Raw genomic sequence first — 23,930 nt, 5'->3', positions numbered from 1 at the left:
GCACTCTTTTCCGTCATCATGAAGTGCTTTGAGAGACGAATCAAGGACCATATCACCTCCATCCTACCTGACACCCTAGACCCACTCCAATTTGCTTACCGCCCCAATAGGTCCACAGATGACGCAATCGCAATCACACTGCACACTGCCCTAACCCATCTGGACAAGAGGAATACCTATGTAAGAATGCTGTTCATCGACTACAGCTCAGAATTTACACCATAGTACCCTCCAAACTCATCATTAAGCTTGAGACCCTGGGTCTCGACCCCGCCCTGTTCAACAGGGTCCTGGACTTCCTGCCGGGCCGCCCCCAGGTGGTGAGTATTGGTAACAAAATCTTCACCCCGCTGAGAGGGTGCGTTCTCAGCCCTCTCCTGTACTCCCTGTTCACCCATGACTGCATGGCCATGCACGCCGCCATCTCAATCATCAAGTTTGCAGACGACATTACAGTGGTAGTCTTGATTACCAACAACGACGAGACGGCCTACAGGGAGGAGGTGAGGGCCCTTGGAGTTTGGTGTCAGGAAAATAACCTCACACTCAATGTCAACCAAACAAAGGAGATGATCGTGGACTTCAGGAAATAGCAGATAGAGCAGCCCCTTATCCACATCGACGGGACAGTAGTGGAGAGGGTGGAAAGTTTTAAGATCCTCGGTGTACACATCACAGACAAACTGAATTGCTCCAACCACACAGACAGCGTGGTGAAGAAGGCGCAGCAGCGCCTCTTCAACCTCAGGAGGCTGAAGAAATGTGGTTTGTCACCAAAAACACTCACAAACTTTTACAGATGCACAATCGAGAGCGTCCTTTTGGGCTGTATCACCACCTGGTACGGCAATTGCTCCGCCCACAACCGTAAGGCTCTCCAGAGGGTAGTGAGGTCTGCGCATTGCATCACTGGGGCAAACTACCTGCCTCCAGGACACTACACTCCGACACCTCCGTCACAGTGATGGCACAACACTCATCAAGGACAACAACCACCCGCCACTGCCTTCACTCATCTGTCACACAAGTCATGAGGTCATAGTACAGGAGCATCAAAGCGGGGACCGAGAGACTGAAAAACAGCTTCTATCTCAAGGCCATCAGACTGTAAACAGCCATCATTAACATTGAGTGTGTCACGCCCTGACCTTAGAGAGCCATTTTATTTCTCTATTTGGTTAGGTCAGGGTGGGATGTGGGGTGGATATTCTATGTTTTGTTTTCTAGGTTTCTGTATTTCTATGTTTTGGCCAGGTATGGTTCTCAATCAGGGACAGCTGTCTATCGTTGTCTCTGATTGAGAATCATACTTAGGCTGCCTTTTTTCCCACCTAATGTGTGGGTAATTATTATTTTCCGTGTGTGTTTGTGTACTCCTCGGTTGCGTCACGTTGATTGCTGTTTACCTGTTTGTTTTTGTTTGTTAAAGGTTTCACTCCTATTAAAAGCTGTGGAACGACATGCACACTGCGCCTTGGTTGATTCATGCCTGGGAGTTTGAGGATAGTGAGCGTGACAGAGTGGCTGCTGCCAACATACTGACTCAACTCTAGCCACATTAATAATGGGAAAATTGATGTAATAAATGTATCACTAGCCTAGTCCTAGTCCATGGAGAATAAGAGCACCTCCTCCCAGCTGCCCACTACACGAGGCGAGGAAACACTGTCACCACCGATAAATCCACGATAATTGAGAATTTCAATAAGCTTTTTTCTACGGCTGGCCATGCATTCCACCTGGCTACCCCTATCCCGGTCAACTGCCCTCTACCCCCACAGCAACTCGCCCAAGCCTCCCCATTTCTCCGTCACCCAAATCCAGATGGCTGATGTTCTGAAAGAGCTGCAAAATTTGGACCCCTACAAATCAGCCGAGCTAGACAATCTGGACCCTCTCTTTCTAAAATGATCTGCCGAAATTGTTGCAACCCCTACTACTAGCCTGTTCAACCTCTCTTTCATATTATCTGAGATCCCCAAGATTGGAAAGCTGCTGCGATCATTCCCTCTTCAAAGGGGGAGACACTCTAGACCCAAACTGCCACAGACCTATATCTATCCAACCCTGCCTTTCTAAGGTCTTCGAAAGCCAAGTTAACAAACAGTTCACCGACCATTTTGAATCCCACAGCACCTTCTCCGCTATACAATCTGGTTTCAGAGCTGGTCATGGGTGCACCTCAGCCACGCTCAAGGTCCTAAACGATATCATAACCTCCATCGATAAGAGACAATACTGTGCAGCCGTATTCATCGATCTAACCAAGGCTTTCGACTCTGTCAATCACCACATTCTTATCGGCAGACTCAACGGCCTTGGTTTCTCCAATGACTGCCTCACCTGGTTCACCAAGTACTTCTCTGATAGAGTTCAGTGTGTCAAATCGGAGGGCCTGTTGTCCGGACCTCTGGCAGTCTCTATGGGAGTGCCACAGGGTTCAATTCTCAGGTCGACTCTCTTCTCTGTATACATCAATGATGTCGCTCTTGCTGATGGTGATTCTCTGATCCACCTCTACGCAGACGACACCATTCTGTATACTTCTGGCCCTTCTTTGGACACTGTATTAACTAACCTCCAGACGAGCCATTTACAACTCGTCGCCAAAAAGGTATTATTGACTGCATGTTTTGTTTACTCCATGTGTAACTCTGTGTTGTTGTACGTGTCGAACTGCTTTGCTTTATCTTGACCAGGTCGCAGTTGTAAATGAGAACTTGTTCTCAACTAGCCTACCTGGTTAAATAAAGGTGAAATAAAATTGCATTCAAAAAAAATGTTGTTGTTTTCTGAGAACATAGTTATGGGAATATCCCTACAATTCCAGTGTAAAGAGTGTAAAGAGTTAAAACTATAATTTTTATGTTATGGATGGTCAGTCCTTACATCCATAGCTCAGTCTAAGAATTTGATAGAGGTTACATTTCCCTAGTCTCATCCCTCATCCTTCATCCCTCATCCCTCATCCTTCATCCCTCATCCTTCATCCCTCATCCCTCATTCCTCATCCTTCATCCCTCATCCTTCATCCTTCATCCCTCATCCCTCATCCTTCATCCCTCATCCCTCATCTTTCATCCCTCATCCTTCATCCCTTATCCTTCATCCCTCATCCCTCATCCTCTCTCCCTCATCCTTCATCACTCATCCTTCATCACTCATCCCTCATCCTTCATCCCTCATCCCTCATCCTTCATCCCTCATCCCTCATCCCTCAAGAAAAGTTACCTCTTTGCTCGCTACTTTAATTAAAGAACAATATATTTTATTGTATGAAACATCTGTTTGCTGAGTAATAAGTCCACAGTCACAAAGGAAGTGTATGTAGATCCACATGTTTTTAATCAATGCTCAACATTTCACCATGAAAATCATATTTTATGCATCACAGGAAAATACTAAGACTTTGATCTTCAATACTTTGGTCTTGTTTATTCAGCAACTTCTTTTCCCTGTAAGAAGAAATAAATAATATAATGGATCAGTAATAATAATGAACATGATAAATATATGGATAGAATATAATGGATCAGTAATAACAATGAACATGATAAATATATGGATAGAATATAATGGATCAGTAATAATAATGAACATGATAAATATATGGATAGAATATAATGGATCAGTAATAACAATCAACATGATAAATATATGGATAGAATATAATGGATCAGTAATAATAATGAACATGATAAATATATGGATAGAATATAATGGATCAGTAATAACAATCAACATGATAAATATATGGATAGAATATAATGGATCAGTAATAATAATCAACATGATAAATATATGGATAGAATATAATGGATCAGTAATAATAATGAACATGATAAATATATGGATAGAATATAATGGATCAGTAATAACAATGAACATGATAAATATATGGATAGATATAATGGATCAGTAATAATAATGAACATGATAAATATATGGATAGAATATAATGGATCAGTAATAACAATCAACATGATAAATATATGGATAGAATATAATGGATCAGTAATAATAATGAACATGATAAATATATGGATAGAATATAATGGATCAGTAATAACAATGAACATGATAAATATATGGATAGACTTGGATAGAATATAATATATCAAGCATTTAGTGCTCAGTGCTCAGCTTGGATTTTCAATTTTGAAGTACCAATTTTTCAATGTTTTGCCCTTCCTGAAATGTGCTGCTTGGTGATCTTAAATACAGCCGAACCAGTGTAAAAGGTCAGTATTGACCTCTGTGAAGACTGAATCATAGGTGGTATTGATGTGGTCATATCTGAACATGAGTCAGGTACAGGTTTAGCAGCAGTTCTGTACCTTTCCAGAGTCACGGGTCTTGGCTCTGAGCTTGTTGACCTGAGTCTCAGCGATGTCAGCACGCTCCTCAGCCTCCTCCAGCTCATGCTGAACCTTCCTGAACTTAGACATGTGCTGGTTTGCTGCTTCCTCCTGGGTGAGGAAAAGAGAGGAAGAGCAGAAGATCAGTATTTAAAGTTTGAAGCTTCAGGTAGCAAATTAATATTCTGTTTTTAAAGGTATTTAAAAAAAACAAATACAAAAAAGACAGATTTAGGATAATAATGTATACAGGGAGCTGGATGATACAGCAGAGGAAGTGAGTGGCAGAACAGGGGATCAAACCACTGCCTCCAGCACGATCACTAGACCAGCCCCTGGTGCAGCAAATTCATATTCAACCCCATCTCCTTTAAGTTTGTAATGCATAGGAGGCACTCAGAAATGTGCATAATTTCCTCAGCAATTACTTGCACTATCAATTGTCGTTGTTGACTGATGTGCTGGAGCAACACTTACTTCAAACTAAATTGTATGGACATTAAGTATTGTAATGTTTACTAGGGATAAACATTTTATTTTTTGAATTTCTGCATTCAGAGTATTTGACTCAGTATGTTCTCACCGCTTCCTCAGAATGCCTCTTGTAGGCCTTCACTTTCATCTGCAGCTTATCTACCAGGTCCTGAAGTCTGCCAACGTTCTTCTTATCCTCCTCAGTCTGTGGGAGAAGATCAAATCACTGTCAGTATAGTTTTATACACAAACCTGTCTATGTAAGTATCAAGTGTGTGAAGAATGCACTTTCTCTTACCTGGTAAGTGAGCTCCTTGACTCTGCGCTCATACTTGCGGACGCCCTTGACAGCGTCTACACCTCTTCTCTGCTCAGCCTCCACCTCAGTCTCGAGCTCACGCACCTTTGTGGAACAAATACATTTAGGCATTTATTTGAGGTGGTGAAATCAAATCTTTGTAAAAGAGGATGAGTCTTCTACCCAGTCAAGGAGGCACAATTGTTGTCTTTCATTATGTACTTTTCCAAAGTGGAAGTGGTTCCCAAAGTGGAATTTACACTTAAATTTGTTCATGAATGTTGCTAGCAACAACAGATTTAAACTACCAAGGATCTGTGGAACAAGATTAGAAGGTCCAATACAATACAATGTAATATTATTAATCCACTATTCATGTTCTTAACCCTTAGATGTACAACAAGGGTATGGGAGGCTCACAGTGATACTGGTCGGCTCACTATTCCAACAATTATTTTAAAAATTAAACTCAATTCTTCTTGAAGTTATAATATATAGGACTCTTTTTTTATTTGACCGATTTTGTCGTGCATTTAGCAGTGCATGTTGCAGTACCAGTATGGCCAATAGAGGCCGCCACTCGTCTGTTTGAATGTAATGAGTTTGCCACCGCAAGACAGAAGCACCGACATAAATACATCTTTATGTCTTTATTTTTAAGGTAAGCGAGTGTGAAAGTACCATATTCTAGAGAGTAATGTTTGTTAAGATGTTATGTTTTCATGTTTTATTGAACTTAAGAAAATCCTGTAGCCTACAAGCTAATTTAGTCGTTAGCCTTCTAGCTGGAAGCCCCGCATAGCAACGCTATGCTTCCCTAGTAACGGCCCTTTTGCAGCAGAGTGAATGAGACATGAAGTTGAGAGCGATCTAGAGAGAGAGAGAGAAATTAAACAACTGTAACTAGATGTAAATAAAATATTACTACGAGATTAATTGGATCAATGCGTGTTTATGTATCAGAAATGTGTATTATTATTATTATCATTATTATTATTATTGAATCAATGAATGAAATGGCAGTTTAGAAGAACGTTACAAGCCTAAATGAAACAACTAGATAAATACATTTTTATATCTTGACTTAATTTGAAGGTCTTGGCTCCAATTCTTCTCAAGTCCACAACATAAGTGTGACATATTTACAACGTTTTTGTTTTGAACATAATTGCACTGTAATTTATGCTTTAAAAAACGGGAAAATATTCCCTCTGATGACAAGAGAGGGGACTGTCAAATGTTCTTTCCCAGCAGCCAAGACCTGATTAGTCCAACCATGCACTGCTGAAGTCATAGTAAAACCGTGTGGATAATATTTATATCTCACTCTAAAGTAAGAGTTGGGTTCTGATATTATGAAGGGGTCCCTGATGCAAAGACATTTGGGAACTCCTGATTAAGGTGGGGTAATGAGAGAGAAAGTAATTACAAAATGCTCCAGTGTATTTTACATGATCAAATACATTTCCAGCAATCAGTCTTTCAAACCACCCTAATCCACCCTGCAGGTAACTCACCCTGGACTCCAGTTTCTGGAGCTGCTTCTTGCCTCCCTTCATGGCCAGATTCTCAGCCTCATCCAGGCGGTGCTGCAGGTCCTTGACTGTGATCTCCAGGTTCTTCTTCATCCTCTCCAGGTGAGAACTGGTGTCCTGCTCCTTCTTCAGCTCCTCAGCCATCATGGCCGCCTGGAAAAGTAGTTTGTTTAATTTAAGGACCAATTGGCAAAAATCATAACATTCCTCTGAGATCTTTGTTGTTCTTAACCAGCCCAGCTATCATTGGCCTTAGAGACAAATCAAGATGATGTAATTCAAGGACTCACATCAGTGATGGCCTTCTTGGCCTTCTCCTCTGCATTCCTGGCCTCCTGGACGATGTCGTCCACCTCTCCCCTGCACCTGCACCAGGTCAGTCTCCAGCTTCTTCTTGGTGTTCAGAAGGCTGGTGTTCTGAAGGAGGAAACAATACTATTTGTTTAGCTCTAAAGAGAGTTACAAGATTGAAATTATTAAACTCTCAATGCAAGCATTGTCCAATTCAAGGTGCGTTTAAATGGTGTGCTTGGTTGATTTTCATTAGAAATGACTTTGACCCATACCTGGGAGTGCAGCAGTCCAACACGCTCGCTGGCGTCTACCAGCTCAGTCTCAGCCACTTTGCGGCCTCTCTCTGTCTGCTCCAGAGCAACTCTCAGCTCCTCGATTTCAGCCACCATCAGGCCGTTTCTGCGCTCCACCATGGCTGCCTGCTCCTTCATGTCTTCTGCGACACGGACAGCATCATCAAGGTGCAATTGGGCATCCTGGGGTTCACAATGACATACGTTCATTAGGACTTGTGGAAGTAAGGGTGATAGGATGGGTGATAGAAATGTTCACTGGGAAGAATTTCCCCAGTATTTTCTACAGATTCACAAACAAAATCCGTCTCCATGTTCAGATTTTTGAGCCTGATGTCCCTTTACCTTGAGCTGTCCCTGGACGTTCCTCAGCTGTTTCTGGGCCTCAGCGGCCTGCCTGTTGGAGTGGCTCAGCTGGATCTCCATCTCGTTCAGGTCTCCCTCCATCTTCTTCTTCACCCTCAGGGCATCATTCCTGCTCCTGACCTCAGAGTCCAGGGTGCTCTGCATGGAGTCAACCACCCTCTGGCTGTTCCTCTTGATCTGCTCCATCTCCTCGTCCTTCTCAGCGATCTTCCTGTCCACCTCACCTTTGATCTGGTTCAGCTCCAGCTGCACACGCAGAATCTTGGATTCCTCGTGCTCCAGTGTTCCCTGGACAAACAGAAGCAGTCAGGCCAATTGTGTTCAATACATTTGGATGTAGGAATTAAATATATATGACTACAATAAACTCCAATACAGGGATCTTTGGACTGTAGCTGGCATTCGTTAGTTAACACTGCTTTCCCCATCAACAGCTGTAGTTTGTACCTCTGCCTCCTCCAGAGCGGTCTGGATCTCAGACTTCTCTGTCTCCACGGTCTTCTTGGCCTTCTCCAGTTCATGGATGCTCTTGCCAGTCTCTCCGATCTGCTCAGTCAGGTCAGAGATCTCCTCTGCACACACACACACAAGAAGATTAGACTTGGGAGATTTTCAGTAGATATGCCAGTGATCTGAATTTGACATTGAATCATATTAATAGTTCATTAATTAACATTACCTCATAGTATCTTGCAAAAATAATTGCCAACCATTTGGAATATTCAAAGGAACACTGTCTACAAGTAAAACAATATATGACATTTCTGAAATGGTGTAATAGTAGTTTTGATGATTGCAGTTCCCTCCATTTTCAAAACACTAGTCAAACATGAGCCAAATAGAACTGCTGACAAATGCTCACGCTGCAGGTTCTTGTTCTCTCTCTTCAGAGTCTCCAGATGATCCAGAGCCTCCTCGTAGGAGTTCTTCATCTTGAAGAGTTCAGTGCTCATAGAGCGAGCCTCCTTCTGAGCTCCTTCCAGCTCAGCCTGGCCCTCCTCATACTTCTGCTTCCACTCTGCCAGAACCTAGGAAAATCCATGGAATTTTCATTAGAAGTCGAAGATGAAGAGTTTTTAAATTAGATATATGCAACAATTTGATAAAAAATATAGGTTTATTCATTTTCACCTTGTCAAAGTTCCTCTGCTTCTTGTCGAGGTTGGCGGCCAATGCGTTGGCTCTCTCAACATCAATCATGAGGTCCTCCACCTCTCCCTGCAGCCTCTGCTTGGTCTTCTCCAGGAGGCGCACTTGGAGTTGGTCGCCTCAATGGTCTCCTCAGCATCCTGCAGACGCTGGGCCAGCTTCTTCCTATAGGACAACAGATGGTGGTTTTGTGGTGTAATTTTTAAATTTTTGACAAACAATACATATTGATGTAACATTTTCTCAGAGCCCCCTACCACCCTCACCATCCACACCATATCTGAGTTTTTCTGTTGCGTGCGACTCACTTGGCCTCCTCCAGCTCCTCTGTGCGCTGGATGGCATCAGTTTCATACTTAGTCCTCCACTGAGCCACCTCACTGTTGGCCTTGGACATGCCGCGTTGCAGCTCTGCCTTGGCCTCCTGCTCCTCCTCAAACTGCTCCCTCAGGAGGTCACAGTCATGGCGGGCAGACTGGACGACCGTGGGCCAGTGCGTTTTTAGCCTGTGAGAAAGAAAGAAAGAAAGACAAAGAGAGATGTGAGAGATAATAAAACAAATCATTGTAGAAGTCTCTGAGGGTGGAGAGACAGTAGAGTCTCTGAGGGTGGTGAGACAGTAGGAGTCTCTGAGGGTGGTGAGACAATAGGAGTCTCTGAGGGTGGAGAGACAGTAGGAGTCTCTGAGGGTGGAGAGACACTAGGAGTCTGAGGGTGGTGTAGTCACCGTCTATGTAAAGATATGGCTCTAAACTCTGTGGACGGTGGAGTCCATTTTGGGTCCCTTACCTTGACCTCCTCCTCAACCGCCCTCTTCAGCTCCTCCACCTGCTGGGTGAAGGCCTGTTTTCCTCTGGTCAGCTGAGACACAGTGCTTCCTTCTCCTCCAGCTGGCGACCAAACTCACCTGCAGGGACAGAGTAACATCTTGTTAATAGGGTCTCTGTTCTCTAAGATTGATATGGATGCTGAGGTATCATAGGGCAATGTTAGGTGGTGAATAGTACAGTAGCAACTATGTGGATACAGCCCCTAATACATGTTGTGTTCTACTGAAGGAAAGCATTGGCTTGTTGTTCATTGTTTAAGGTACCATTTTCTGTCAGGAGTCTGGCTCTCTGTCCGCTGATGTCGTTGACCTGGCGAACATTCTCATCATTCTTAGTCTTCAGCTCACTCAGCTGGTCCTCAAGAGTACGGCACATCTTCTCCAGATTGCCCTGTTAGTGAAACATGTTCCATCATTACTTTATATATGTGACTCCTGTCAACATCAGTTGAGTTGAATGGTAATGTAGTTGACCCCCCTCAATACTGCTTGATCAAACATCACTACTCACCTTAGCCTTGGCAACAGCCTCCATGTTGCTGGAGAGGTCATCAATCTCCATCTTGTACTCGCTCTTCTCCTTCTCCAGCTTCTGCTTGACGCGCTGCAGGTTGTCGATCTGCTCCCCGAGCTCAGCCACACTGTCGGCCTGCTTCTTGCGCAGAGCGCGGCTGTGGCCTCATGCTGCAGGGTGGACTCTTCAAGATCACGACGCAGCTTCTGGAACTCAGCCTCACGCTTCTTGTTCATCTCAATCTGAGCAGCAAGTGGCGCCTCCGGCCTCCTCCAGCCTCTCGCTGATCTCCTCAAGTTCCCTGGAGAGATCGGCCCTCTGCTTCTCAAACCTTAGCCCTGGCAGCACGCTCAGCCTCAATTTCTCCTCCAGCTCCTCAATACGGGCCTAGAACAGGGGGTAGGAGCAGGGGGATGAACACTACAATACAGTTGAAACAATTGAAACTCACAAAATTATAAATAAACACCATCTTCCAACATTCTCAGCCATCAGAAGCCACAAGGAAAAAAATGTGTGCTACCAGAATAATGTTGTTCAGGAAATGATTCAAGTCTGTGCTTTTCTGTACTGGAGCTTATATCCTGTACTGTACCTGGAGTTCCTTGATCTTCTTCTGCAGCTGAGCTCCCAGAGACTGCTCATCCTCAACCTTGCTGAGGAGCTGGGTGGTCTCAAACTCCTTCCTAAGAAACACAAACAGGTAAATTGCAGAGTTGGTTTTGTTTCTATAGTGTAAAGGCAGAGGATCACACCATTCACTTTGTTTTTAAGAATCACATGCAAATAATAATTCATAATTACAATAGTTAGTCAAGAACAACCATTATAGCAGGTAATACTGTATTCATTTGTTTGTGTTTACTTCTTGATTTTCTCATCAGCTTGCTGCTTGTCATTCTCCAGGTCCATTATGGACTCCTGGGCCAGTTTCAGATCTCCCTCCAGCTTTCTCTTGGATCTCTCAAGGTCCATACGGAGCTTCTTCTCTTGCTCCAGAGAACCCTCAAGCTGGAAGATAAAACACATATATTATTAAAATCTAAACAACTGAAGATAATATAATCTTACATACTATCATGGCCAAAATGTCCAAGTCCACTCACGTCGTCCACTTGCTGTTCCAGCTTGGTCTTGGCCTTGGTCAGAGTGTTGACTTTGTCCTCCTCTGCCTGCAGGTCATCCAGTGTCTGCTGGTGGGCCTCTTGGAGGGCTTTCTTCTCCTTGGTCAGCTTGGCAACACTCTCATCCATAGACGCCATCTCCTCTGTCAGGTTTTTAACCTGTAAATTGCCACAACATAATTATACTTCACCATAAAGGGGAGATTTAGTTTAATATATGTTGCATTCATTTCATTTAGATTAGAAATGTGTGAAACCATTTCTGCACTTTAGATTCAACACTAGATGTCAGTGATCACCATGCCAGTGTAATGAATGGAAGACATAAATGAGGGGGAGCAGAACATGCAATGAATGTTGGGAGTACCACGCAACTGAAATTCCACTATTGTGTCATAATATTTCCTGCACCCATAATACAACTTGAATTCCATTTCTGTTGAGCTATGTTTTGAGTTGAATAATTGTTTTGATTATTGTTGGTTAGACTGTCTATAGTAAGACACAAGACCTTGTTTTCAGTGGCGTGCTTCTCCTTCTCCACTTGGCCAGGGTGAGCTCCAGGTCATCAATGTCCTTCTTCAGCTCAGAACACTCATCCTCCAGCTTCCTCTTCTTGGCAGTCAACTCAGCATTGATCTCCTCCTCATCCTCCAGCCTCTCGGTCGTCTCTTTGAGTTTGGCCTCCTGCTGGATCTTGCTCTTGATGAGTCCCTCACACCTTTCCTCAGCATCGTTCAGACTCTCTCCTTCCTGGTTCAGAACAGGAGTAAACAAAATCAGAGGCCTCACTTTGTGTATCAAAATATAAATTTTAGTCAAAGAGGTCAGAGCAAATCAATAGACATTCATGAAATACATTACATGGGTAATAAAACTGTGTTAGCCACATCCTTTACAGTGTGTTTATATGTGTGTGTGTATTCATGTGCATGTAAATGTGCCCTTCTGAAGGTTGTTGCTGACTCACAGATGCTACTTGGAGTGCCAGGTCATTCTTCTCCTGCATCAGGGACACCAACTTCTCCTCCATTTGCTTCTTCGTGGCCAGAGCCTTGGCCAGATCTGTCTTCATCTTCTCATAGTTCTCCTTCATGTTGGCCAGCTCCTTCTCAGTCTCAGCGCTCTGCAGCAGGGGCTTGATCTTGAAGTACAACTTCATCCATGGCCAGGTTTTGACATTCATGAATGAGCGGATGTTGTACTGGATGGCGAAGACAGACTCTCTGTTCAACAGAAAGCACAGATGGTGAGTGACATCCCAGTTCAATGTCTATTTTCGATTTATATTTGGTCTAACGTGAATTCAACGTGAAAAACCACAGAAATGTCACCATGTTATTGGATTTAGGTTCACAGTTGAGTGGAAAAAAAATACAAAATTCCCTTATATTGATAACTTTTTTAAATCCAGGTTGTTTCAACGTCATCACATTTAATTTGGGGTTGAAATGACCAGTGGGATGTTTCATAAAGCTACATTACGGGAGTTGAAGAATAACACTGTCTGTCAGCTGAAGGAGGGGGCAAGGACTGACAGTAATGCAAAGCTCATGAGATATTTATATTCTTCAAGAATGAATTGGGTAAATACCACACATATCAATGACAATTGAACAGCCCAATCCCAAACTGCAACTATAAAGCAAGAATCCTTAGTTGCTACATCCATTTCTGGACTAAATGAATTAACCCAAAAGTTTTAGTAGACCATTATAAGATGTACTTTCTCATTCTGAACAACTCACAGCATATACAGTATGTAATCATAATGCATTTGATACAAGTGGTTGACAGAAAGCTTTGCCAAGATGTCTACTATTCCTCACCTCCTCTCCATCATCTTGGTGAACTCTCTCCTCATGAGGAATCCACGGCTGAGAGCCTGGACCATGCCGACCAGAGCAGCCAGCTTCTCATCTCTCATCTCCTCCAGGACACCCAGCAGACCGGCTTTGAAGAACACCTGAGACACAGGTTAACATGGTCAATGGAACCACAGATAGAAAGGGTTGAATCAAAAGAGGGGAACAACACCACTAGATTGATTTAAACAACATTAACTTTGCAATGGTTACAAACAAACCATGTGACAGGTTGTTTCTAAGTTGTTAGTTATTGTACAGTTGTAGATTAATAATGTACACAGATACAGATAACTGCAGCCATACCACTCTAACACAATGCACATGATAATGACTAGTTTCTCTTCTATACTTGTGATGAATTAACACTACAATGTTTTTCCACCTTTTCCATTAGTTAAATGAAGAAGAAAGAACAAAAGGATGGATAGATCACCTGGAGAGATTTTATATGGTACGGGTTTAAATTATCATTCAAGCTGTGTTTTGTTGTCAGATTTTGCTGGGGGTTTTGACTGACCTTGGTGTGTCCAAACTTGTAATCCTCGTGATTCACATCAATGGACCCAAGCAGCTTCTCAGAAGCCTTCTTGTTGTCCATGAACTGGCCCTCAGGGATGACGCTGGCATTCAGTACTTTGTACCTGAATGAGAGGACAGTTTTAAAATATGCCAAGTTGTAATTAGTTGGTTGGTTATACAGTGAGGTTCATAATGATTGATAAAGATGAGCAAAATAGACTGTATAATAATACAATAATTCAAATACTGAGCTATATTGTAAAAGTGCTTTTTGGCTTCGAAAGAAATATGTGTATGAAGGAAATAATACCTACTGTAAAATATGGTGGTGGAGTTTTTATGTTGGCTCATGGAGCCAGTGGGTTTGGCGACGAGTATGAAGCGAGGGCCAGCCAACGAGAGCGTACAGGTCGCAATGGTGGGTAGTATATGGGGCTTTGGTGACAAAATGGATGGCACTGTGATAGACTGCATCCAATTTGTTGAGTAGGGTATTGGAGGCTATTTTGTAAATGACATCGCCAAAGTCGAGGATTGGAAGGATGGTCAGTTTTACAAGGGTATGTTTGGCAGCATGAGTGAAGGATGCTTTGTTGCGAAATAGGAAGCCAATTCTAGATTTAACTTTGGATTGGCGATGTTTGATGTGGGTCTGGAAGGAGAGTTTTCAGACTAACCAGACACCTAGGTATTTGTAGTTGTCCACGTATTCTAAGTCAGTGCCGTCCAGAGCAGTGATGTTGGACAGGCGGGCAGGTGCAGGCAGCGATCGGTTGAAGAGCATGCATTTAGTTTTACTTGTATTTAAGAGCAATTGGAGGCCACGGAAGGAGAGTTGTATGGCATTGAAGCTTGCCTGGGGGGTTGTTAACACAGTGTCCAAAGAAGGGCCAGAAGTATACAGAATGGTGTCGTCTGCGTAGAGGTGGATCAGAGACTCACCAGCACCAAGAGCGACATCATTGATGTATACAGAGAAGAGAGTCGGTCCAAGAATTGAACCCTGTGGCACCCCCATAGAGACTGCCAGAGGTCCAGACAGCAGACCCTCCGATTTGACACACTGAACTCTATCAGAGAAGTAGTTGGTGAACCAGGTGAGGCAATCATTTGAGAAACCAAGGCTGTCGATTCTGCGGATGAGAATGTGGTGATTGACAGAGTCGAAAGCCTTGGCCAGATCAATGAATGCGGCTACACAGTAATGTTTCTTATCGATGGCGGTTAAGATATAGTTTAGGACCTTGAGCGTGGCTGAGGTGCACCCATGACCAGCTCTGAAACCAGATTGCATAGCAGAGAGGGTATGGTGAGATTCTAAATGGTCAGTAATCTGTTTGTTGACTTGGCTTTCAAAGACCTTAGAAAGGCAGAAAATGATAGATAGACGTCTGTAGCAGTTTGGGTCAAGAGTGTCCCCCCCATTGAAGAGGGGGATGACCGCACCTGCTTTCCAATCTTTGGGAATCTCAGACGACCCGAAAGAGAGGTTGAACAGGCTAGTAATAGGGGTGGCAACAATTTTGGCAGATCATTTTAGAAAGAAAGGGTCCAGATTGTCTAGCCCGGCTGATTTGTAGGGGTCCAGATGTTTCAGCTCTTTCAGAACATCAGCTGACTGGATTTGGGAGAAGGAGAAATGGGGAAGGCTTGGGTGAGTTGCTGTGGGGGGTGCAGTGATGTTGATCGGTGTAGCCAGGTGGAAAGCATGGCCAGCTGTAGAAAAATGCTTATTGGAATTCTCAATTATCGTGGATTTATCAGTGGTGACAGTGTTTCCTATCTTCAGTGCAGTGGGCAGCTGGGAGGAGGGGTTCTTATTTTCCATGGACTTTACAGTGTCCCAGAACTTTTTTGAGTTAGTGTTGCAGGAAGCAAATTTCTGCTTGAAAAAGCTAGCCTTGGCTTTTCAAACTGCCTGTGTATCAAGGATCTGGAAGGATTCTGGAAGGAGGGTCCAAGATCCCTCCCAATGTGATCTACAAATTCATACAACATTCTAGAAAAAGACTCAGTGCCATTATACTCATATTGAAAACAGAGGTGCCAATCATGATGAACCCTATGTTGAATTAAACTAAGAATTGTTAAACAAAATGTCTTTCTCTGAGTATGAAATAATAAAATTGTCACAAATGTTTGACCGTACAATATAGCTCAGCATCAGTGTTATTTGATTCAGTCTGTTCTGCTCATCTTTATCAAGAGTGCCAATAATTTCTCTCTCTCTCTCTCTCTCTCTCTCTCTCTCTCTCTCTCTCTCTGTGTGTGTGTGTGTGTGTGTGTGTGTGTGTGTGTGTGTGTGTGTGTGTGTGTGTGTGTGTGTGTGTGTGTGTGTGTGTGTGTGTGTGTGTGTGTGTGTGTGTGTGTGTGTGTGTGTGTGTGTGTGTGTGTGTGTGTTTGTGTACGTGTACCTCTGTTTGAAGTCAGCATAGAGGATTCTGCTGGGGAAGCCCTTTCTGCAGATCCTGATACCCTCCAGTACACCATTACACCTGAGCTGGTGGATAACCAGGAAGTTCTCCATCAGACCTGGTAAAACAAAACAAGTCTCTTTTAACACTCATAAACAGGTTATAGATTGGGATCGTTAAGGTTACTGATACTGTACTGATAAGATGACATATTTAACTCAATATTTCTTGTACCTGGAGTCTTTGACTCGTTGGGGATCAGGCAGCGCACAAAGTGAGGATGAGTGCTCCTCAAGTTGGTCATCAGCTTATGTAAGTTCTCCTGTAAGAGGGTTACAAACTATTTTCTCAGACATCATTTATGATAATCAATGCACCTTTTGAAGGACTGAATCTACACATTTCAAAAGCTCACCCTGAACTGGGAGGACACAGTCTGCATGGAACCACCCTTCTTCTTGCCTCCTTTCTTGGCTTTATCTGTTAAAATGGGGGAAAGTTAAAGATAACTAGAAAAGTACATTTCCTAGAGCGGGTGGAATAAATAGAATAATAAAAAGAGTATGTAAGAAATCTAGAGTCTTGTCTTCAGCAAACACACTAATTATAAACCAGAGAATCTCTGGTTAACTTCACACTTATCTAGAGGCAAATGCTTCCAGTGAGATTGTTTAAAATAACACCTATTCTTTGGTTAAATTAACCGAGTGTATGAGTAAATCAACCAGGTGATAAACCCTGAGAAATTGTGATACATTCAAAGACTTTAAAGAACATTTGGGTCTGAGTTATAACTAGTATTTAGTTAAATATTGTGACATGATGCAGGTCTTACCCTCAGGAGGGGGAGGGGGATACAGGGCAGCCAAAATTTTGACTCCTGACTTCCCGTACAGTTGACAAACTGAGTCGTTCAGGGGGTCCTTGTTCTTCTCCAGCCACCCAGTGATGTTGTAGTCCACAGTGCCGGCGTAGTGCACCAGGGAGAAGTGGGCCTCTTGCTTGCCTTTGGCAGGCTTGGGCTTCTCAAACGACTTTGTTTTGCCAAGATGCTGGGAGTACAGCTTGTCCTTGAAGGTAGTATCTGAAGACTTGGGGAACATGCACTCCTCTTCAAGGATGGAGAAGATGCCCAATGGCTTTACGAAAGAGATGTATATCAAATTAGTGATATTTCCATTTAGGATCACATTAGTAAACATGCTGTTATAGGATTATATTCATTTAGAGGCACATAATAGGAAACATATTGAGATCTCAACAGTCAGATGCTGATAATGTCTCACACAGCGCTCCATATGAGCTTTGCTGTTACGGTCCATTATAATCCTCACAGACATCTTACCTTCTCAATAAGCTCAATGCAGGCAGCCAAGTCCATGCCGAAGTCAATGAAGGCCCAGACGATTCCCTCCTTCTTGTACTCCTCTTGCTCCAGGACGAACATGGTGTGGTTGAAAAACTGTTGCAGTTTCTCATTGGTGAAGTTGATGCACAGCTGCTCCATGCTGTTGTACTGTTGATGGAATTTTAAAAGGGATCATTTCATCATACAAGACTGTAATCCATCTCAATCACAACTAATTGTCTTGTTTTGGTCTCATACTCACATCAAAGATCTCAAACCCGGCAATGTCAAGCACACCGATATAGAACTGCCTTGGATTCTTGGTGTCCAACATCTCATTGATACGGATGACCATCCACAAGAACATCCTCTCATAGATGGACTTGGCCAGAGCACTGACTGAGTTATTAACCTGCAATGATAATACCTCAAATGAATACATGAGATGTTGACCATGTGTAGTGATCAGGTGATACAAGCTTGGGAAAAACATCACTATTCCAAAAAAGTATAGCACTCATCCCCACGAAAATCCCTGTGCTCAGAAAATGGTAGATTTGTTTGGCCGCCTTACCTGAGCCACAGTCTGTCCCTTGGTCACATACTCGTTGCCGACCTTCACTCTGGGGTAGCACAGAGCCTTCAACATCTCAGCTGAGTTCAGGCCCAGCAGGTAGGCAATTTTATCAGCCACTGGAGAGAGAACCAACAACAACAGACTCAGGGACACAAGATCAATTGTTTATGATGTCATACTGACAAAAATAGTTTGGCACAATCATATCCGAATGTAGTATTTTGGTCTCCAAAAATGATCTCCTGCCTGACTTTCATGTGGCACTGTCTGTCTTAGGTGTTCTATTTCTATGTTGGGGAATGGGACTAATGCTCTACATATTGTATATCTATGAGTGGGACTCACCCTCTGTGCCGTCTGGCTCGGCCTGCTCCTCACGCTGCTTCTGCTTGAATTTCAAGTTTCCATGGTGCACTACAGCTCCTGTCAGCTTGTAGATGCCAATCTTCTCTTCATTAGTGAAGCCCAGGATGGTAATGGCATCCTGGCATTAAAGAGGAAGTACAACAGAGATTAACTGAACAGTTGTTTGCTCAGTTACACTACAGTTCTGGGCTCACTCCAGAACGAATGGGATGAATAGATTTGACTCTTGGCCAACACACTGGAAACACAAAAGTGAAGTAATGAAGAGTTGCTTTAGGCACATGCCTAACTAACACAAGTAAATTGTCCCGTGTATCTCGTTTGGTAGAGCAGGACACTTGCTACCCCAGGGTTGTGGGTTCAAATCCCATGAGGGACCAGTATGAATATGTATGCACTCACTTACAGTAAGTCGCTCTGGATTAATGGAGTCTCCTAAATGACTACATTGTAAATAAAAAATCATAAATTCTCAGCTGCTACCAACTTTTAATTGCACAGAGCATTCAGTGTGTATGGTGGTCCTATCCATTCCATATCTAGAGATTGGTTAACCCTTTGTTTGACTCACATCTGTGGCATCCAGCTCTTCATTGTCATTAATGCTGGCCACAGTGATCTGACCCTGGCTACACATGGGGAAGTCGTAGGGGTTGGTGGTGATGAGCGTCATTTCTGTGGACAACGGAGAACAGCTTGTCAGTTAAATCTCTGTCCTACTTTACAGTATCTCTCCCTCCTTTACTCAATAGATGGACTCAATGATACATGTAGTATATAATGAATAGCATCAAGAGGAGACTGAGACTTGTGGACTAGTGCATCACAGTGCATTACTTGATAGATATTTCCCAGAGACCTGTCCCATGTCTAGATGTCTTGTTACCTTGGATGTAATCATTGTAATAGTATTATTAATGTGGACTATGAATATTTTTAACAAGTTCCACAGATGGGGGTGGGAATAATTTCTCCTGAAACTCTACTTTGTCGTACCAACTATCTCAGGTTTGTGGCCTGTCATCATCTGGAAGAAGATGTGGTAGCCTCTCTCATCGGGCAGCTGGAAGGACACTCTGGACTTCTCCAGCAGGTCTGAGAGAGAGAGTTTTAGTGACACAAGGAGAGTGAGAAAGGGAGAGAGAACATGAGATTTGACATGAGAACATTTCATGATATAATCTCCCCCAATAAGTATTTGAATTTAGGAAAGCATTGAGAAACAATCAAACCAACTCACAGGTCTCAATATCAGCTTTAGCCAGTTTACCAGCTTGGAAGTGAATCCTGATGAATTTACCCTACAGTAGAGCATGGGGGTTAGAAATAGGTCAACAAATGAATCTAAACTTTTACTTTGATAGACCTCTTTAAATGTTACAGTTTGTTGGACATCTATTGATTTAACAAAAGGGAACTACTGAAATAAATTTTTCCAATATAAGGTAACTTCCACAGTATGCCCTTCATACTTACAAAGCGAGACGAGTTGTCGTTCCTCACTGTCTTGGCATTACCGTAAGACTCCAGCAGAGGGTTAGCTGCAATGATCTGATCCTCAAGAGACCCCTGATTGAGACAAACACAAGTTCTCAGAAACTGGAAAAGTGTTCAAGTTTGTTTTCGCTCGATTGCTTGAACAAATTTCTTGAAACATGATTCACCACTGGATTTTTTTACACAACCAACCAAACTGAAATGTGATTAAAAGGCAAACATAATACCAACTTACCTGCATTTTGTTGGGGTCTGCTTCCTTCTTGCCACCAGACACTGCAATGGTGGCAAAGTACTGGATGACACGCTTGGTGTTGACAGTCTTTCCTGCACCGGATTCTCCACTGGTTTATATGACAGAGAAAGAGGAAGTTTTAGTTACATGTTTGAGATAAAAATGTGCTTTCACTAAGAAATAGCATTAACATTACAACGTAGTTACAAATATTTCCACTCATTGACTCGTTATTACACATAACCTGATGCTCTAATCTCTCCATAATGTCATGTATTTCATCACACCAAGTGACCCAACTTATTACAATGGAAACACTTTCGCAAGTGACATTTTAGTAAACAACTTACGTAATCAGGATGGACTGGTTCTCCTTATCTGGAACCAAAAAACACATTGCTTATCATACTCAAAACACATTATGGGGGCATGATTTAATTCATAGCATCGTCAAAAAAAAATTTCAGGAAAACGTTCCATTCAAGTGAATCAGACATTGTAGTGAAAGCGTTGTGAAAATCAGATATTCCAGCAAACTGTTAGAAAACTGTTGAAGTCTGAAGTATATTTTAACTTCCATTGATGCATCCATCCATCAGCACTTATGGACTTTAAGATCCATATACACTTATCACAACTATCTATCCATCCATCACAACCATCCATCCATCCATCACAACCATCCATCCATCCATCACAACCATCCATCCATCCATCACAACCATCTATCCATCCATCACAACCATCCATCCATCCATCACAACCATCCATCCATCCATCACAACCATCTATCCATCCATCACAACCATCCATCCATCCATCACAACCATCCATCCATCCATCACAACCATCTATCCATCCATCACAACCATCCATCCATCCATCACAACCATCTATCCATCCATCACAACCATCCATCCATCACAACCATCCATCCATCCATCCATCACAACCATCTATCCATCCATCACAACCATCCATCCATCCATCACAACCATCCATCCATCCATCACAACCATCTATCCATCCATCACAACCATCCATCCATCCATCACAACCATCCATCCATCCATCCATCACAACCATCCATCCATCCATCACAACCATCTATCCATCCATCCCAACCATCCATCCATCCATCACAACCATATATCCATCCATCCCAACCATCCATCCATCCATCACAACCATCTATCCATCCATCACAACCATCTATCCATCCATCCATCACAACCATCCATCCATCCATCACAACCATCCATCCATCCATCACAACCATCCATCCATCCATCACAACCATCCATCCATCCATCACAACCATCTATCCATCCATCCCAACCATCCATCCATCCATCACAACCATCCATCCATCCATCACAACCATCCATCCATCCATCACAACCATCCATCCATCCATCACAACCATCCATCCATCCATCCATCCATCCATCCATCCATTCATGAGAGCTCGTACCAATCATCATGAACTGAAAGGCGTTGTCAGAGACGGAGAAGATATGGGGTGGAGCCTCTACTCTCTTCTTCCCTCTGTAGGCGTTGACAACCTCTTCATCGTACACAGGGAGCCACTTGTAGGGGTTCACCGTGGCACAGAAGAGCCCAGAGTAGGTCTGGATGAAAGTGATTAAATTAAATTAGAGGATTAACAAAGTCATATGGACTTTTACCTGGATTTATGTGAGGATGTGGGTCTACTGTATTGATATGTTTTGGTTTATACCATTCATGTATGTGTGTATTTATTATGTTCATGCATGTGTGTGTGTGTGTTTGTATTTGTATGTGCAGGTTTCTTACATAGATCATCCATGCTGCATAACGCTCTTTGAGGTTATACAACACAGAGGCTTCATTCAGGTAGGTCATCATGGCCATGTCCTCAATCTTGTCGTACTTAGGGGGGTTCATCTCATAGATGTCTGCATCTTTGAACTCTTTTCCTTCCTGTAACAGTCAGAAATCTAGATTACACCGCAGATCAAAGTGGACATGACTGAATGTTTTTTGTTCATTAAATACAAGTTTAATCGTAAAGAAATGCATATACACATATAATCCAACTCATTTGTTATCACCCACTGACACATATCTGGTGATTGTTGACTAGTCAACGAAAAACAATCCATGTCATTTTTTAATAGCAGCGATAAAAATGATGTGTTTGAAGGTTATATTCTGCTTGCAAAAATGCAAATGCCAATGTGTATATTTACTTAATTGGAGAATTAGAGTAATTGCACAAACTTGACTTTGAATAGTTTTCAGATCAGGCTTACCTCCTTACTACCGTCAGGTTTGGTAACTGTTACAGTACACTTCCCTTCAGCCCTGGCAGTGATCAGACCCTTAAGGTACAGCTCCACCTTGTCTGTCACATAGCAGGCGTTCTTTGAATCAAAGGGTGCGGCTTGTGCCTCAATCCTTTCCCTCTCAGGCTTACGGAGGTATATGGCAGCCTTGCCGTAGATTTGCATCTCAGCGTCCGTACTCATGGTGACGGATAACTAGGAAAGAGATAAAACAAGAAACATGATTGACTCTGTGGTGCTTCCTCCCAGTCAACAGAGTTAGGTGAGTAGTATCTCTAACAGAATATTCTCTCACTTTTTATGTGAAGAGTCAAACCATGTCTCACCTTCTTTTTCCCCTCCTACAGATGAATGTGTACTTCTTGGAGGACCCTGTGACACATTAGAGTGTTGTGAAAACACACAAGTCATTTAGCCCCGAAGGGGCATTACAGCCATGTCCAATTTAATTACAATTTAATTATTCATTTTCCAAGTGACAACTCACTTTACTACACATTCTGTCAGGAATTCAAATAAATTCCCCTGAAACTCAGTTACGTTCTAGAACACCAACTCAATTTACTACACATTCTGTCAGGAATTCAAATAAATTCCCCTGAAAACCCAGTTACATTCTAGAACACCAACTCAATTTACTACACATTCTGTCAGGAATTCAAATAAATTCCCCTGAAAACCCAGTTACATTCTAGAACACCCTTTCATGTGCAGGAGCACCACTTCTGACTGTAAATGAAAGTCACAGATTTGAAGTAAAACACAAAATAAAGAAATACATATTTTTTGTAATAAATTCTAATTGTTTGCATATTCAATTGAAGTCAATTGAAACAGTGCAGTTAGCCACCTGTCAGATGCTGAGTACAAAAATGAGATACATGTAAACATCTAAGAAGGTGGAGAGGTCTTACCACAGAGGAAGAAGGTATATGACTCATGGATGCTGGGGCCTCAGACTCCTTATATCTGGTTGGAAGTGCCAACCAGGCAAAAGTTAATTATGGACCACTCTGGGAAAGGACATGAATTGGATGAGAGAGGTGTTTATTTCTGTGTCTCACTAGCACCTCCCACTTCCAGGAGCACCACACTCCCATTACATTACTTTTTAATATCATATTTGTCTCTGAATTGAATTTCACTGAATTTACATAAATGAGAGATGTCATGACTAATAATAATGACAATATCAAAAGTTTGATTCATCCCAATGTTACTTCTACTGAACCTCATATAGTGTAATGGACTGAGTCCATGTTGCCCCACTACAACTAAAATAGTTTTCATTAAGTCTAATCTGACCTTATTTAGTTCCATTTTAGTGGCATTAATCCTCATCAACAACTTTATATATATGTTTACCTGTTATTTATATTGTTTAGCTTGTTAACACATCTGAACTGTCTCCTCACCTCATGCTTGTGATGTAGATGGTCGTTACCTCGTGCTTTGCTCACTTTGATTTATCACCCTGGTGGAACCATATTAAACAAATATTTAAATCTAGAACAGAAACATTTAGGCTGTCAATTAAAGCTC

General features: G+C 42.5%; 1 protein-coding gene and 1 pseudogene across 1 annotated transcript; both read right to left on the bottom strand.

Annotated features, from left to right (window-relative positions):
- Positions 1-4,319: 4,319 nt before the first annotated feature.
- LOC118938519 (myosin-7-like) lies at positions 4,320-6,809 on the bottom strand. The gene is made up of 4 exons (XM_036942564.1): positions 6,648-6,809; positions 5,131-5,235; positions 4,942-5,037; positions 4,320-4,469 (listed from the first exon to the last, which is right to left on the bottom strand). Exons 1-4 carry the CDS (start codon positions 6,807-6,809, stop codon positions 4,320-4,322), a joined length of 513 nt encoding a protein of 170 aa, XP_036798459.1.
- Positions 4,442-23,353, bottom strand: LOC110515840 (annotated as a pseudogene).
- Positions 23,354-23,930: the final 577 nt, after the last annotated feature.

The sequence above is a fragment of the Oncorhynchus mykiss genome, chromosome 13, assembly GCF_013265735.2.
Source record: "Oncorhynchus mykiss isolate Arlee chromosome 13, USDA_OmykA_1.1, whole genome shotgun sequence".
Lineage (NCBI taxonomy): Eukaryota > Metazoa > Chordata > Actinopteri > Salmoniformes > Salmonidae > Oncorhynchus > Oncorhynchus mykiss.
This window is presented reverse-complemented; position numbering and strand designations above follow the sequence as displayed.